The sequence below is a fragment of the Oncorhynchus tshawytscha genome, linkage group LG31 (assembly GCF_018296145.1).
Source record: "Oncorhynchus tshawytscha isolate Ot180627B linkage group LG31, Otsh_v2.0, whole genome shotgun sequence".
In the NCBI taxonomy this organism is placed as follows: domain Eukaryota; kingdom Metazoa; phylum Chordata; class Actinopteri; order Salmoniformes; family Salmonidae; genus Oncorhynchus; species Oncorhynchus tshawytscha.
This window is the reverse complement of record NC_056459.1, coordinates 8336648-8354342: the sequence shown is the minus strand read 5'-3', so window position 1 is coordinate 8354342 and position 17695 is coordinate 8336648. Positions and strand designations below refer to the sequence as shown.

General features: G+C 43.2%; 1 protein-coding gene across 1 annotated transcript; it reads right to left on the bottom strand.

The window, feature by feature from the left end:
• Positions 1-11195: 11195 nt before the first annotated feature.
• LOC112229806 (antigen peptide transporter 2-like) lies at positions 11196-16240 on the bottom strand. The gene is made up of 11 exons (XM_024395870.2): positions 15134-16240; positions 14910-15024; positions 14583-14713; positions 14125-14330; positions 13538-13735; positions 13283-13411; positions 12836-13024; positions 12520-12693; positions 12117-12276; positions 11891-12027; positions 11196-11722 (listed from the first exon to the last, which is right to left on the bottom strand). The coding sequence occupies exons 1-11, from the start codon at positions 15660-15662 to the stop codon at positions 11516-11518; spliced, it is 2175 nt and encodes a 724-aa protein (XP_024251638.1). The 5' UTR covers positions 15663-16240; the 3' UTR covers positions 11196-11515.
• Between the last annotated feature and the right edge of the window lie 1455 nt (positions 16241-17695).

The window sequence follows — 17695 nt, the reverse complement described above, 5'->3', positions numbered from 1 at the left end:
TCCAATTGCCAGTGCTGTAAAGTACTTGAGTAAAAATACTTTCAGGTACTTTTTTGGCAACTTTTACTTCACTACATTCCTAAATTAAATAATGTATTTTTTACACCATACATTTTCCATGACCCAAAAGTACGCATTACATTTTGAATGCTTAGCAGGACAGGAAATTGGTCCAATGTACGCATGTATCAAGAGAACATCCCTGGTTATCTACTGCCTCTGATCTGGCGTACTCACTAAATACAAATGTTTTGTTTGTAAATTATGTCAAGAGTGTTGGAGTGTGCCCCTGGCTATCCGTATATTTAAATACAAGAAAATGGTGCCGTCTTGTTTGTTTAATATACTTTTAAGACTTAAGTACATTTGATCAATTACATTTACTTTTGATACATAAGTATATTTAAAACCAAATACGTTTAGACTTTTACTCAAGTAGTATTTTACTGGGTGACTTTCACTTTTACTTGAGTCATTTACTATTAACCTATCTTTACTTTGCTCATGTATGACAATTGGGTACTTTTTCCACCACTGCCAATTACTGACACAAGAAAGCAAAGTTTGGTAAAAAAAAAATTAGGTATGTGGTTTATGGTCATGCTTAGGCAAATATACTATGAAGGGAAATACGTCTCTACAGTTTACAGTTGTTTAGTTATTTAATTAAATGTTTTTTTCCCCCAGGGTCACTTCCCCTCACCCCTGATGTGTTATCACCATGCTTTCAACAATCTAACAGCACAACCAAGTTCAAATGGGAATACAATGACAACGTAATGTGTTATTACCGTGCTTCCTCTAATAGCACAACCAAATTACCTGGAGCCTCATTTATCAATCATGCGTAGGCACAAATCTGTGCTAAACCATGCCTGGGTTCATTTCCTGGCAACGTGTGAGATTTACCAATGGCGGTGTTTGAGAGCATCAAAGCGACTGCAGGCGACTGCCGACTGATTGATCTACAAATCACCTTGCAGTCTAGATAACTACTCAATATTATTTGTAGATCAGTCAGTCACAATTTACCCACGATATATCACGGTGTTCATGCTTTTGACCACTGCCGGTATGAACGTTTGTTTGAGAGTGTGTGTACATTTGCGCACAGCCATGACCACACAGTGCCAAGCGGTGGAATAAGGGAACTGTTTGTCCCGCGTAGAATGGGGAAAATATACACTGAGTATACAAAATATTAAGAACGCCTGCTCTTCCCATGACAGACTGACCAGGTGAATCCAAGTGAATGAAAGCTATGATCCCTTGTTAAATCCACTTCAATCAGTGTAGATGAAGGGGAGGAGACGGGTTAAAGAAAGATTTTTAAGCCTTGAGACATGGATTGTGTATGTGTGACATTCAGAGGGTGAATGGGAAAGAGAAAACATTTAAGTGCCTTTGAACGTGGCATGGTAGTAGGTGCCAGGCGTACCGGGTTGTGTCAAGAACTGCAACGCTGCTGGGTTATTCACGCTCAATCTTTTCCGGTGTATATCAAGAATGGTCCAACACCCAAAGGACATCCAGCCAACTTGACACAACTGTGGGAGGCATTGGAGTCAACATGGGCCAGCATCCCTGTGGAACTATTTTAATATATTGTACAGTCCCTGACACATTGAGGCTGTTCTAAGGTTAAAGGGGGGGAGTGCAACTCAATATTAGGAAGGTGTTCCTAATGGATCCTCACTGTATGTTGAAATTGTGAATTCGTGCAACATATCTTCTTGACATGCTATATAATTTGACCACATCAGTGCATTTGTTACGATAATAATCCATATAAAGTACAGTCATTTGGTATGTGTGAAAGTGAAAACATTGTTGGAACACTATAAAAGACTGAGATAATAGGAAAATCAAATGTGAGATCTTGCCCTGTTTTGAGATTTGCAAAGCGCTGCATAGAGACTTAAAAGGCAAACACATGCCATTCCGGTGCACATCCAAGTGCTTTCCACCCTTGGGTTTTATGCAAAGGGCACTTTTCAGTGGGAGCTTGCTAATGGTCATCTGACAGGCCTCGATAAGCCAATGTTTTAGATGCAATCATCAGCAAAACAGTCACACATACAATTCCCCTACATCATTGCACAACAGGTGGAAGTCAAGAGGTGTTTCTTTGCCATGATGCCATCAGTGGGTTGCCAAATACGAACGGAGCATTAGACGGCACCTACATCGCCTTCAAAATCACCATCCCAAACGATTTCAACTATTTGAACACAAACGGCTTCCACTCTTCATGTGAAGGTGATAGGTTATGTGATGCGCAAAAGGGACTGCTGAACGTGGTGGCAAGATGACCAGGTGGAACGCACGACTCGTTCATTCTGCAGAACTGAAATGTTGGCCTATACACATAGCCGGGGGAAGATGCAAAGCCTTATAATTGTCACGTCTGCTCCCGCTCTTCCCTTCCTCTGGCGCTTGAGGGCGCCAGATTACCCTGCATTACACGCTCCTGCCATCAATCATGCACACATGCCTTCCCTCTTCACTTGTATCAGCATTATTGGACTCACCTGGACTCACTTATCTCCTGTTTATTTCCTCCCCTATATTTGTCAGTTCCCCAACTCTGTGCCCTGCAGCTTCATTGATTGACTATTGTCTTTGTATTTGTTTCTGACGCTGTTCCTGTCTCGTCTATGTCCATTGTTAATTAAATGTTTACTCCCCGTACCTGCTTCATCCCTCCAGCATCATTAATAGGCAATAATAGGTCCCCAAGAACACAGTGGCCTCCACCATTCTTAAATGGAAGAAGTTTGGAACCACCAAGACTCTTCCTAGAGCTAGCTGCCCTGCCAAACTGAGCAATCGGGAAAGAAGGGCCTTGGTCAGGGATGTGACCAAGAACCCGATGGTCACTCTGACAGAGCACCGAAGTTCCTCTGTGAAGATGGGAGAACTGTCAGGAGAATTTTCAATCCCGATGATGATAACTAACAATTATTTAAACTTTGACCAATCCCTGAGGTTTATAAGACCCATGGTTTCATAATAATTAGGCAAAGACTCAGTTTATGCAAAAGTTCCGTACAGTTTATTCAGAGAACGTTCTAAAGTCAAGAATGCAAAGACATTACATTTTATAACTCCCATTTCCCCCACCTCCTTACACGCACATACAGACACACAAACAGTAGGTGGGATGTATCTTTCCCCACAGTCCGCATTGCTCGTCTATCACTACCAAGCTGGTAGTTCTATCCTCCCGAGATTAGAGGGACCTTGACAGGACTCCCTTTCCTGTCGTAAGATTCTTAGAGTTCTAACCTGGTTAGGTCATCAATAGTTTAATTGTCCTCTGTATTTTCTTAGTCACACACGCACATTTATCTCCCTTACTAGTCTAGGCCAAACCTTCTTGGACTTAAGTTTATCACTCTAATTATTCATAATACATGTTACATAATCTAATAATTACTTTTCAGGGTGACATTCTTTAGTCATTACCTTAAACATATAAATTCCCTTATCAAGAACCTTCCAGAAGGACTACCATCTCTGCAGAACTCCACCAATCAGGCCTTTATGGTAGAGTGGCAGACTAGTCAGGATCAAGGGAAAGATTAAACAGAGCAAAGTACAGAGAGATCCTTGATGAAAACCTGCTCCAGAGTGCTCAGGACCTCAGACTGGGGTGAAGGTTCACCTTTCAACAGGACAACGACCCTAAGCACACAGCCAATACAACGCAGGAGTGGCTTCGGGACAAGTCTCTGAATGTCCTTGAGTGGCCTAGTCAGAGCCCGGACTTGAACCCGATCGAACATCTCTGGAGAGACCTGAAAATCGCTGTGCAGTGATGCTACCCATCCAAACTGGCAGAGCTTGAGAGGATCTGCAAAGAATAATGGGAGAAACTCCCCAAATACAGTGCCAAGCTTGTATCATCATACCAAAGAAGACTCAAGGCTGTAAATCGCTGGAAAAGGTGATTCAACAAAGTACTGAGTAAAGGGTAAATGTAAATGTGGTATTTCCATTTTTGTTTTAAATACATTTGCAAACATTTCTAAAAATCTGTTTTTGCTTTGTCATCATGGGGTATGGTGTGTAGATTGATTGGGGGGAAAAACAAATGAATCAATTTTAGAATACGGCTGTAACGTAACAAAATGTATAAAAAGTCAAGGGGTCTGAATACTTTCTGAATGCACTGTACTTAGCATGTTAGCTAACCCTTCCCCTAACTCTAACCGTAACCCTTTAAACCTAACTCCTAAACTTAACCTATAACCTTATCCCTAACCCTAACGTTAGCGAGCTAGCCACCCGTTAGCGAGCTAGCCACCTAGCTATAATTCATAACATATCATACATTTAGCAAATTCGTAACATATTGTACATGTTGCAAATTCACAACATATTGTACATTTTTCAAATTCAGAAAATATGATAGGAATTGTAATTTGTAAATTACATATGAAGTGGGGGATGGACATCCAGTAATACCTACCATACAAAATCTAACTAAATGGAGTAACTAAATGGAGTGTCTTACATTTACATACAAAATCAAATTAAATGCTCTGAGACCCAGTTGCCCCGCCTGGGGCAATCTGTACAACTTTTACTTTGACTTCACTACATTCCTGAAGAAAATAATGTACTTTTTACTCCATGCATTTTCCCTGACACCCAAAAATACTTGTTACATTTTGAATGCTTAGCAGGACAGAAAAATGGTCAAATTCATGCACTTACCAAGAGAAAATCCCTAGTCATCCCTACTGTCTCTGATCTGGCAGACTCACTAAACACACATGCTTCGTTTGTAAATTATGTCTGAGTGTTGGAGTGTGACCCTGGCTTTTCGTAAATAACAAAAAAATACAAGAGTGGCTCCCGAGTGGCGCAGCGGTCTAATGCACTGCAGCGCAGAGGCGTCACTACATATCCTGGTTCGTTCCCGGGGTGTATCACAACTGGACGTGATCGGGAGTCCCATAGGGCGGCGCACAATTGGCCTAGAGTTGTCCGAGTTAGGGGAGGGTTTGGCCGGAGGGGTTTTACTTGGCTCATCGCGCTCTAACATATTGGTGCGGCTGGCTTCCGGGTTAAGCAGGCGGGTGTTAAGAAGCCTGGTTTGGCGAGTCATGTTTCGGAGGATGCATCACTCGACTCCAGAGAATGGTGCCGTCTTGTTTGCTTAATATAAGGAATTTGAAATTATTTATGCTTTTACTTTTGATACTTAAGTACGCTGTCCAACAACATGGCTTCTGTGGAGGAGATCAAGGTACACACACCTTCACCGAAACATGCACGCACGCACACACGCACACACACACACACACACACACACACACACACACACACACACACACACACACACACACACACACACACACATACAGTACTGGTCCAAGTACTCTAATTCATAAAAATAAATACATGTCATTCCTTCCATCCTTTCTCCCTCCCATTAGGAGATACACTAGATGAAGAGATCAGGAAGGTGATTGAGGATGCAGCCCAGTTTGCGAACTCTGACCCTGAGCCAACATTGGACAAGCTCTGCAACCTCATCTTAACCAACAAACCTGTGAACGGAGGTCCGCAGGTCCAACCTCTGGGTCAAATTCAAGTCTGTCAGGTAGACACACACACACGCATGCGCACGCACACACACACACACACACACACACACACACACACACACACACACACACACACACACACACACACACACACACACACACACACGCGCACACACACGCACACACACACGCACACACACACACACACACACACACACACACACACACACACACACACACACACACACACACACACACACACACACACACACACACACACACCTCCATCAGTTACACATCAGCTCTAAGATACCAACCCCTAGGTGAAAGTCTACTCCTCCTCTCCTCCAATCTTAGCAGCATTCCAAACCAGTTCTTCACCTCTGACCCTGTTAGGTCACTGGTGTTTATTCACAATATGTACTGTATAGCATATAATATGTTGTTGTATAATTATGTCAGAGTTGGTATGCATTCTCCTGATACTGAGGGATCTGTCTTAGAATGGCATTGGGCAGGCTTTTGTTCCAGCCCAGCACTAACAGATCAGATACAACATATCAACCTCTCATCAAGTCTTTGATAAGCTGTAGCAGGTGTGTTAGTGTTGATATGTAACTTACAAAGCTTGCTCACCCTATAGCTCTCCAGGAGCCACCCCTGGCTTGGGGAGTGTGTGTGTGTCTCCCTCCCTCCCTCTCTGTGAGGAGAGGGTATGGATCCAAGCACTATGAAACTGAAGCGTCTGTGTGAACTGAAAGACTGATATTGTTGTAATACAGTTTGATGTGATTTGACTGGAGCAATAAAGTTGGCTGAGACTTTGGGTGTTATGTGACTTTGTGTGTCTTGAAAAGCACTTAAAATAAAATGTATTATTATTAACACACACACACTGTCAAATGTTTTGTTTAGTTGTGTTAGAGTTAGACTGTTGTAATGTTTTCAACTTTGTATGGTCATTCAATAAATGTTAATGGTGACTGTAATTTCCCATTGGTATGCGGTCTGCAATTACACCATATTCCTCTTACCACCTGTGGCTTCCTGTAAGTTTCTCACAGGCTACAAAGCCCTTGACATTTCCATATGTTTAAGTGTAGCCACATTATAACAATTTCAAAAAGTAAAATGTGTTTCACATGACATATCATTCTCTATATGATTGTTTCGGAATTAGTGTCACAAAAAAGTAGCTGAATGTTGCCAATAATGTGGTTGTATGCCTACATCCAATTGTATCCACTAGATGTCAGCAAAGACCATCTGTTTGTGTCTCATAACTCTTGGCAGTTGTTTGGGGTTGTTATATATTTTTTATTTAACCTTTATTTAACTAGGAAAGCCAGTTAAGAACAAATTCTTATTTAGAATGACGGCCTACCAAAAGGCAAAAGGCCTCTTGCAGGGACGGGGGCTGGGATTAAAAATGAAAAATAAATCAAATGTAAATATAGGACAAAACACACATCACGACAAGAGAGACACCACAACACTACATAAAGAGAGACCTAAGACAACAACATAGCAAGGCAGCCACACATGACAATACAGCATAGTAGCAACACAACATGGTAGCAGCACAAAACACGGTACAAACATTATTGGGCACAGACAAAGGGCAAGAAGGTAGAGACAACAATACATCATGCAAAGCAGCCACAACTGTCAGTAAGAGTGTCCATGATTGAGTGAAGAGATTGAGATAAAACTGTCCAGTTGGAGTGTTTGTTGCAGTTTGTTCCAGTCGCTAGCTGCAACAAACTGAAAAGAGGAGCGACCCGGGGATGTGTGTGCTTTTAGGACCTTTAACAGAATGTGACTGGCAGAATGGGTGTTGTATGTGGAGGATGAAATATCTCAGATAGGGGGGAGTGAGGCCTAAGAGGGTTTTATAAATAAGCATCAACCAGTGGGTCTTGTGACGGGTACACAGAGATGACCAGTTTACAGAGGAGTATAGAGTGCAGTGATGTGTCCTATAAGGAGCATTGGTGGCAAATCTGATGGCCGAAGGGTAAAGAACATCTAGCCGCTCGAGAGCACCCTTACTTGCCGATCTATAAATGATGTCTCCGTAATCTAGCATGGGTATGATGGTCATCTGAATCAGGGTTAGTGTGGAAACTGGGGTGAAATAGGAGCGATTATGATTGGGCTGCTATTACGTCATCAGTTACTACGGGAGAAAGGAAGGATCAGGTTCTGATGAGCCAGGAAGTAAGGAAACCGTCAACTAAGAAATCCTCTGAAGCAGAACAATTCTTGCATGTAGCAGACACCATCATTTATTAGCCAAAACAGCAGTTGACTATCCCTTAAGATTGTCCTCAATTTTGTTATTGTGCCAGTTCCCTCCCCTTCTTGTCCACATTAGTGACCTAATTCCAGATCATCACGTGGTGGGGCAGTGTGCTGAGATACCTCTGTGGGGCGCAACTCCCTAACTACTGTAATCCTTCATTCAACACACTCATAGGGACTTTCCAGCAGACCACATTCACATTACTTTCTTGTAATGAGACAGGAAACTGCATGTCATCTTGTAAGATGATGAACCAATTAGGGCCAATAAACACGTGCTGTCCTCAGGGAAATCTAGGGGGTTCACAACAACACATCGGGAGTTTACCTGACACACCCCTCAAGCATGTGATGCTAAGTTCCGTCCTCTCAGGAGGTGGAAAAGGCTGCTATCAAATCCCCAATCATGCATGATACCACTGTGTCTTAGTCAGAAATCAGGACAATCAAAATACTGTAGCTGGATACCGCTGGGTCCACCATATCATATGATATCGTGGTGATATAATATGTCGGAAACCATTTTCAGTCATCTTGGTTACTGAAGTGGATTTGGCAAATGTGGCTGCTGCATGTACAACAAATTCAGTAATGGTCCAGTCTAGACAATCCAGTTTAAAGCAGCTTTAACACAGGGCAACCGTAAGTGTCATTCTTACATTGCCATACAACTCTCCTTCTGTGGCCTCCAACTGCTCTTAAACGCAAGTAAAACTAAATGCATGCTATTCAATCGATCACTGCCCGCACCTGCTCGCCCGTCCAGCATCACTACTCTGGACGGCTCTGACTTAGAATACGTGGACAACTACAAATACCTGGGTGTCTGGTTGGACTGTAAACTCTCCTTCCAGACTCACATTAAGCATCTCCAATCCAAAATTAAATCTAGAATCGGCTTCCTATATCGCAACAAAGCATCCTTCACTCATGCTGCAAAACATACCCTTGTAAAACTGACCATCCTACCGATCCTCGGTGATGTCATCTATAAAATAGCCTCCAACACTCTGCTCAACAAACTGGATGCAATCTATCACAGTACCATCCGTTTTGTCACCAAAGCCCCATACACTACCCACCATTGCAACCTGTACGCTCTCGTTGGTTGGCCCTCGCTTCATACTCGTCGCCAAACCCACTGGCTACAGGTTATCTACAAGACTCTGCTAGGTAAAGCCCTGCCTTATCTCAGCTCACTGGTCACCATAGCAGCACCCACTCGTAGCACACGCTCCAGCAGGTATATCTCACTGGTCACCCCCAAAGCCAATTCCTCCTTTGGTCATCTTTCCTTCCAGTTCTCTGCTGCCCGTGACTGGAACGAATTGCAAAAATCTCTGAAGCTGGAGACTCACATCTCCCTCACTAGCTTTAAGCACCAGCTGTCAGAGCAGTTTACAGATCACTGCACCTGTACATAGCCTATCTGTAAACAGCCCATCTATCTACCTACCTCATCCCCATACTGGTATTTATTTATTTTGCTCCTTTGCACCCCAGTATCTCTACCTGCACATTCATCTTCTGCCGATCTACCATTCCAGTGTTTAATTGCTATATTGTAATTACTTCGCCAACATGGCCTGTTTATTTCCTTAACTTACCTCATTTGCACTCACTGTATATAGACTTTTTGTTTTCTTTTGTTCTACTGTATTATTGACTGTATGTTTTGTTTATTCCATGTGTAACTCTGTGTTGCTGTATGTGTCGAATTGCTATGCTTTATCTTGGCCAGGTCACAGTTGCAAATGAAAACTTGTTCTCAACTAGCCTACCTGGTTAAATAAAGGTGAAATAAATCAAATAAAAAATAAACATGAACTCTGGCCAGACAGGAAGAGAACATCTGCCTAGTTTGGTTTGGTGTGTGCCTCAACCTCTGTGCCCACAAACTGGTTTATCTAGTTTCACCTTACTGTTGACCTCTGCTGTTTGTTTACCACCATCAGAACGTTTGATATCATCTTCTGTGTCAGGTCGCATTTGTGACTCACCATTCAACATGGGTTACGCTTTCTGATGATGAGGCTATGTTGTGCTTCATTTGTTAAGACTGTTATCAAATATCTACACAAGAGCAAGTCCGTGTAACGTAATCTAACGCAGCCTACTGTTTATTACAACCAGAGAAGGTGTCCTTGTTGAACAGCGATATGGTGTGTCAAAGCCTCAATAGCAGTCACAAGACCCAGGGCTTGGTTTTGGTTTGGTGAAGTGCACGGAAGGGAAAGTGAAAGCAAAGGCAGAAGGAACTTGCCAACGTGGTGTGATTGCAAGCCAACTGATTCGGCATGGAGTGGTTACACAACTGCCACCTTCCCCCATGTCAGATACAGATCAAGTTTTTGTCAGCCATTTTGTGATACCAGAAGGTGTTGTGATGAGATGGCCGCTTGTGCTCTCCCTCCCTCCTTGTTGGTATCCGTAGGCAGTGGGTAGGTGGATTGTTGTCGATAAGTCACCAACCTAAAGGGACAGGAGAGGAGAGGATAGTGTCTATCTCTAACTGGCAATGTGAGAAAATACTTGAGTTGAGGAATGTTGACACTTTACAGTTAACTCCTGAATGTCCTGTGGCTCAAACCGCAGCAGCCCAAAAATAAACACACTCGGGCACTTCTTCTCAATACTTTGATTGATTAAGTTGATGATATGGACGACTTGATGATGAATGTCTCCCTGCACCAGTGCTGCAGATGCACGAAAAGTAAAGGTGAGCAGAGACTCTCACAAGACACTGACCAAGTCAATACTTCAAAACACCTGCAAGACACATGCACATCAGTGTTAAGGATTCTTAAAAGGAAACGCTCAATATTGGTATAGAGACTCGACTGCCGCCACTTCACGGTGATGTGTACTAGTCGCAGATCTGGTCACAAAATGGATGCCAGTATCGCCTAAGGTCTATGTGTTATTACCCCCCGGTAGTGGGAAGTGGAGTACTGACATGTTGTTGTGGCTTTGGCCGTGGTGCAGACAGGCAAGCTGCCGAAAACATTGGCAAAGAGCAAGGGGATGGGCCTTCAGGGACTTTCCAAGATGTTGTGCTCTGTGTGGTAGAAATAAGAAACATTCATTGCGTCCTACAATCAAACGTGCTCATCTACACACTCATGTTGATCAAACACCCAAAAGCCACACCATACACAGACAAAATCTCACACACACAACAAAAATGCAGGCAACAAAGTTGATCTCTAGTGTAGGTCAATGCTAAGGCTATCTTACTGATACTCAACTAACTTCTTCTCTTCGATAGGTAACTTCATAGAACATTGCTCCATAAATGGTTTTACAGTCAACTGGGGTCACCTAAGAACAATAGATAGCGTGGGCCACTCAGTGCCCTTCTCTTTTAATCAAACATTTCCTTTTTTTTATACAAAAGAAAGTGTAGAAAAGAATAGAGCAATGCAATACAATCAAAACAACTCATACACCAAAACAAAATGGCACCAAAAGAAGTTTCCATTTCTAATGAGAAAATGATCTCTAACTATATTCAATATTAACATCAATGTGGCTTTATACATGTCAATGTCATGATGTACATGTAATTTACACTATATTGGGAGGTTGTGAGTATTGGTCAGAGTGAGAGAATTACATCAATATTTACAGTTCAAACAGGAGGATTTCTTTGGTCAATGTGACGTGTCGTCTTCTGTGAAGAGTCTCTCTCTTAGTTTGTAGTAGCCCCCCTTCCTGTCCATCAACTCCTGGTGAGTGCCCTGCTCCAGGACGGTTCCTTGGTCAATCAGAATGATCTGATCTGCTCTCTCGATGGTCTTCAGCCTGTGAGCAATCACCAGCAGGGTCTGGGAGGGGCAGCTAGCCAGGGCCTCCTGGACCTGAGACAGAGGGAACATCTGAGTGAAACCGCTAGCTAGCGCTAACCCTATTGAGAATGTCAATGCTAGCTATAGCTACGAACGTGAAACCGCTAGCACTAACCGTATTGAGCGTATGAATGATGGAAGGCTAAAGCATTCTAGTTTATGTGTGGAGGGATGCCGTACCATGTGTTCACTCTCAGTGTCCAGTGCGCTGGTGACCTCGTCCAGGATGAGGACCTGTGGCTCTCTGATCAGAGCTCTGGCGATGGCAATACGCTGCTTCTCACCACCGGACATCTGACCACCCCGCTCTCCTACATCTAATAGATGGACAAACAGTACATTTATCAAGTCTCTCCTTGTGGTCATCCACTAGTAATATATATAATATTCCTATTTGCTAGTGTACCTGTGTCATAACCCTTTTCCAGTTGGCTGATGAAGCTGTGGGCGTTGGCTCTGCGAGCAGCTTCCTGCACCCTCTCCAGAGAGCAGTCTGCCAGGCCGTAGGCAATGTTGTCCTTGATGGACCCAGAGAACAGAACAGGTTCCTGGCCCACCATGGCCACCTGGTAGGGCAAAACCAATCATAGGGCAAAACCCATCACCAAACAGCCAATCAAAACCAATGCTATGTTTCTTCTCAAGCGAAAATGTATATGATGTTGGTAGCCATACAGGCATGGAAAAGTTGGTTATCTTGACTGCTATGCTTTCTCTAGAGATGTAAATGTGTCAATATCTGTGTAGGTATAGTCTTATGACTGCTGTGCAGGTGTGCTGGTGGTGGTGCTGGTAGCTTTCTATACTACCTTCCTGTGTAGGTAGTGGTGCTGGTAGCTGTGCAGTGGTTGTCCATCCAATAGGATCTCTCCCTGCTGAGGCTGATAGAACCTCTCCAGCAGACTAACACAGGTGCTCTTCCCCCCTCCTGACGGCCCCACCAGAGCAGTCAGCTGACCCGGCCTCAGCTCCAGAGAGAAGCCCTAAGACAAGCAGAGAGCCAATGACACACTCCCTTAGCAATGGGTACGTGTGAAGTCGAAAAATGTGGTGATGGCAAAACTGCCAGTTAGGGTTTTCTCATGTTTCCAGAATTTTGCCACCCTTCTCCCAGGTGAGCTTTACCTGCAGTACTTTGCGCTCCTGGCGGGTGGGGTAGGAGAAGGAGAGGTTGTGGAAGTGGACGTGTCCAGTTAAGGTCTCTGGTTGGAGGGTCCCCTTGGTGCTGACCTGGGGCTCTCTGTCCAGATACTCAAACACCTTACCAGCCGCCCCCACCGAGTTCAGCATGTCGCCAAAGATGTTAATCAAAGTCTGGAGAGGGCAGATGTATTATACAGATGTATAATCGTAAATCAATAAACAATAGTTAGACAAAATTTTCAACAGTATCTCAGACATTAAACATGTTTATTTTTTCATTCCCTAACATTAGTATTACTTGCCTCTTCAATCAAACTTTTCCATTACTATGTACTATGTAATGACAATATTACTATTGGTTAGTTAATATATTTGATTAGTGATCCTGTGCCTCGCCTTGCTCAAACAGTCACACTGGTAGTTGCCTACCCTGATGTTGGTTCCCAGGTTAGACTGGTAGAGGATGAAAGAGACCAGGTTCCCAGTGCTCATCTGACCTCGCTGGATAAACAGTCTGCCATAGTACAGCATGGCCACCTGCATTACCAGCGCTGTTAGCTTTAACACACACACACACGCACACACACACATAAGTACATACACTGAAGATCACATAAAGATCACATCAGAAGCATTCAACTCTTCTGAGCCTAAGGGGACAGGGAGTGATCCCTGCATACTCACTCTTCTCAGGAGCACGTACACTGCCCTGACGGTGTCCCGCCTGGTCTTGAGATTGTGGGTGTCCATCAACCTGTGGTCATAATGGCCAGCCTCACTCCGCTCTGTGTTAAAGCTTCGCACGGTCCGGATTCCTGCTACTGTTTCCCCCGCTGCCTCGTTCGCCCTGGCCATGGAGTCCTGCACCTCCTTAGTGAGCCTCTGAGGAACAGTCAATACACAATAACATTTACTAGACTTTATTTTATAAGGTTACCCAGTACATTTAGCAGTTACCATCTCATGTACTGTATTTTCACACCAAACATGTCAGGGCCTTCTGCATTAGATCATTTCAGGGATTTATTTCAGGGTTCGCAGGGACCAATAGATTAGTTCAGGACCTTCTGATCTGGACACAAACAGTACACTCTTAGAAAAAAGGGTTCCAAAAGGGTTCCACAGCTGTCCCCATAGGATAACCCTTTTTGGTTCCAGGTAGAACCCTATTGTGAACGGGTTCTACCTGGAACCAAAAAGGGTTCTTCAAAGGGTTCTCCTATGGGGACAGCCAAAGAACCCTTTTAGGTTCTAGATAGATTGTACTATACCAGGTAATAGTTGTCATAGATGCCTTGCAGCAGGCCGGTGACGGGCGTCTCCATCAGCATGAGCAGAGTGAGCTTCCAGGACAGGCTCATCATGAGCGACAGCATACCCACAATCTTAATGAGGGTCCTCAGTAGGACGTTGACATTCAGGGCCACCGCCCGGGCCATCTTAGTGGTGTCTGTGGACAGCCTGGACGTGATGTCACCTACGAGAGTTCAGAGGTGAAAGTAAATTGCTGCAACTTCGTCGAATAACCAAGGAGCATAGAAGAACCAACTGATGGGGTGTTCAACAGATATTCAGCCACACGTCGGAAGACAGAGGAAGTTCAATAGGAAGTGCATTCCAGTTACAGTCATTTCATGAACAAACAAGGATGCCACACATTCCAACAAGACAACAGATCGCATACTGATCATTAGTTCTTGTTTGGGGTAATCAATAAACGTGTCTCTACCTGTCTTGATGGTCTCAAAGAAGCTGATCTCCTGCTTCACCAGGGCCCCAAACAGCTCTACTTTCATTCGAGAGGTGAAGCTGTTGATGGCACACATGAAGAGGCCTCCACGACAGCCTGCACTGAATGAGCTGAAACAGACACCATAAACTGTAGCAGTGTTGAAATAATCAACCTGATGCTGATGTTCACTTGCAGCGGTGAAATCGGTGTATTCAATAACCGTTACATACATACATTACACAAACTACAATATGTAATGTGCGAAACTGATGAAGGCCGTAGTGGTGAAAAACAGATAGGAAGCTCTCTGGTGTATCTGCTCACCTTCCCAAAGAGTAGAGCCCCATGAGGATGATAGCTGTGAGAAAGTCATTCCACTTGTACTGGGAAGCCAAGATGTCAATCACCTTTCCTGTATAGAATGGGATGAACATTTCACCTGAAAACGCACACCTCCGTCATCATCCTCATCATACTCGCCATCATCATCATAATGATCATCATCATATAATACTCAGTAATATTTGTTAAAACAATAAAATACTTACAGAGGACAGCCAGTGACAGGAATATAAACGCTCCAACCAAAAGGAGGGTGTCAGGTCTGTAGAAGTAGAGGACTCTCATGAACAGCACTCGTGCCTTCTGTGTCTTCTCTTTCCCGTTACTTTCTTCGTTGCTGTCAGGGAAGGTTTTCTCCCAAAACAGGGCTGCTGCAGCTGCTGCCGCGGTACACAATAGCCACAAACTTGGACCCCCCAACGATCCATGCGTGCTCTCCGGTGAACTGCCATGCAGCATCAGTTGCCCGGTCTCGTAGACCGGGGCAAGGAAACAGTGCACTGCTAACCAGCGCTTCAATACGGGTTTAATCGATCCTAGTGTGAGTAGCGATACACCAACTAGTATAACTAATCGAATCCCCGCTACAACCCATAGACGCAACAGATTTCCGAAAACGTCAAAACTTATTGGTCCAGTTTTGGAAATAGATGCGCCAAAACCCGTGGCGCAAAATGTGGTTATGTCAATGCATAGACCTACAGCCATAGCGAACACGCACGTTCTAAGCATCATTTTTGTCGTCGATAATTGTTTTTAATCTATAACCTATTAATTAAAAGGTGAGCGATGTCAAACCCGCGAATTCGCGGAGATCTTTCCACGGAATGGATTGTTTCAGCTGTTTTCAGTCTGCGTTTTAGTTTCAATTTCACATATGCCTTAAACTCAGGCGACAGTATTCTCCACAATATCAAGCACCTTTCCATTTAGCGTTTATTCTGCGCCATAATAAATACCAGACAATAACGCTTGCACACTTAGCATAGTGGTTAATAGATCCCCACAGTGGAGGTGTCATAATACCCATAAAACCTAGCATCGTTTTTCCACCATTCATTTATTCAATTCCACCATTCATTTATTCAATCTGGTCTCTTAGCATTTCATATTATTCTGTACATAAATCCACAACACTCAAATGGTATATATTCATTTGTGGATTTCCATCACCCATTTCGTACTATGTGTTACGAATTTACTTAACGTATGATAGTGTAACGACGCTGGGTTTATAAGCGCGGAAATCGACACTGCCGCACGAGAATGCTTTTGCGGCACAGTCGACAGTGCGCCGAAGGTCGAGGGTTCGAGACCTGCTCCCTGCCTGTTTCATTACAATATGTTACTAATTCTAGCTAGGTGGCTAAAGTTAGCTAGCTGGCTAATGTTAGCTGGGCTAGGGGTTAAATTAGGGGAAGGGTTAGCTAAAATGGTTAGGGTTAGCAAAAAAAGTAGTAAGTAGTTAAAAAGTTGTCTATGAGGCCAGGGCAGTGTTATCTGTATGCTTACCCTGGGATTACATTTTGATAACCATGTAAATCTGTCTCGGACAAGGTGACTTTTATCGATATATTCGGCTCTATTTACTCTCATATTTGAACATGCTAATCAGCATTAAAGTAGACATAATGCAAAACTACAAATCCATGCAAGCTCCTGCACATCATCTCTATCTGACACCTTTGCTAACAGGTATTATGTCAATTTAAAACTTGCACAAGACAGTTTACAGAATTGTCCATTGAAATAAATGTAGCCAATGTATTCATTACTACATTTAACTAACATTATACAGTATATTGATAAAAGTCCCCTTGTCCTAGAGAGATTTACACAGTTTAAAAAAATAAAAAACGTCCCGCCAGGGTAAGCCTAAAATGAAACACAGCCCTTATTTTAAGTGTTTCTAAAATACCCTATGGGAAATATGAATGGTGGAAAAGCGATTGGAACAATTTCCCTGTTTGACCACTAGGTTTTATGGGTATTATGACTCATACTGTGGTACTCTATGGTAACAGGTTTACCCTACACTCTTAGAAAAAAAGTGCTATCTAGAATCTAAAAGGGCAGCTTCAGCTCTCCCCAGAGGAGAACCTTTTGAAGAAGCCTTTTGGGTTTCATGTAGATCCCTTTCCACAGAAGGTTCTACATGGAACCCAAAATAGTTATACCTGGAACCAAAAAAGGTTATACCTGGAACCACAAAGGTTTCTCCTATGGGGACAGCCAAATAATCAGTCATGGTTTGAAGGAATCCAGCTTTTGTCAAATTAAATAACATTTTCGTAGCAGGAGAATTTACGCAGCAGGTTAGGATAATTATTTTAAGCCAGGCTTCATATCCACTTTGTAACTGACTAATCATCCTAAAATTAATACAATTTGATACAAATATTCCCATGGCCTCACCAGTGCAACTGGGGACTCAGAAAAATACGAGGTGAAATCATGACGTCAGTGATCTTCAGGTCAGAAAGTTCGGAGCTCTAGAAAGAGGCCAGAGTTCCTGAGTTGGAATTCCGAGTTGGATGAACATTCAAAACGATTTTTCCCAGTCGGAGCTAGTTTATTTCCAAGTTCCCGGTTGTTTTGAACACCCCGAAGTCGGAAGTCAGAGATATCCGAGTTCCCAGTTGCTTTGAACGCTTCATTATATATGGTAGACATAATCATAATAACTCAAATTAGCATTACTTTTGAAGGTGGCAGAAGACTTCTTGAATAGTTGTTTTGGGGTTGAAAAAAACATGCTGAGAAATATC

Bases quoted from the DNA above. Each gene is read 5' to 3' on its own strand.
- LOC112229806 (XM_024395870.2), bottom strand. From the start codon at position 15,662: ATGATGCTTAGAACGTGCGTGTTCGCTATGGCTGTAGGTCTATGCATT. The intron at 13,736-14,124 runs GTATAGTACAAT...ACTGTTCCTCAG, and splicing joins TCTATGACAACTATTACCTG to AGGCTCACTAAGGAGGTGCA. The intron at 13,412-13,537 runs GTGAGTATGCAG...TGTGTGTTAAAG, and splicing joins TGTACGTGCTCCTGAGAAGA to CTAACAGCGCTGGTAATGCA.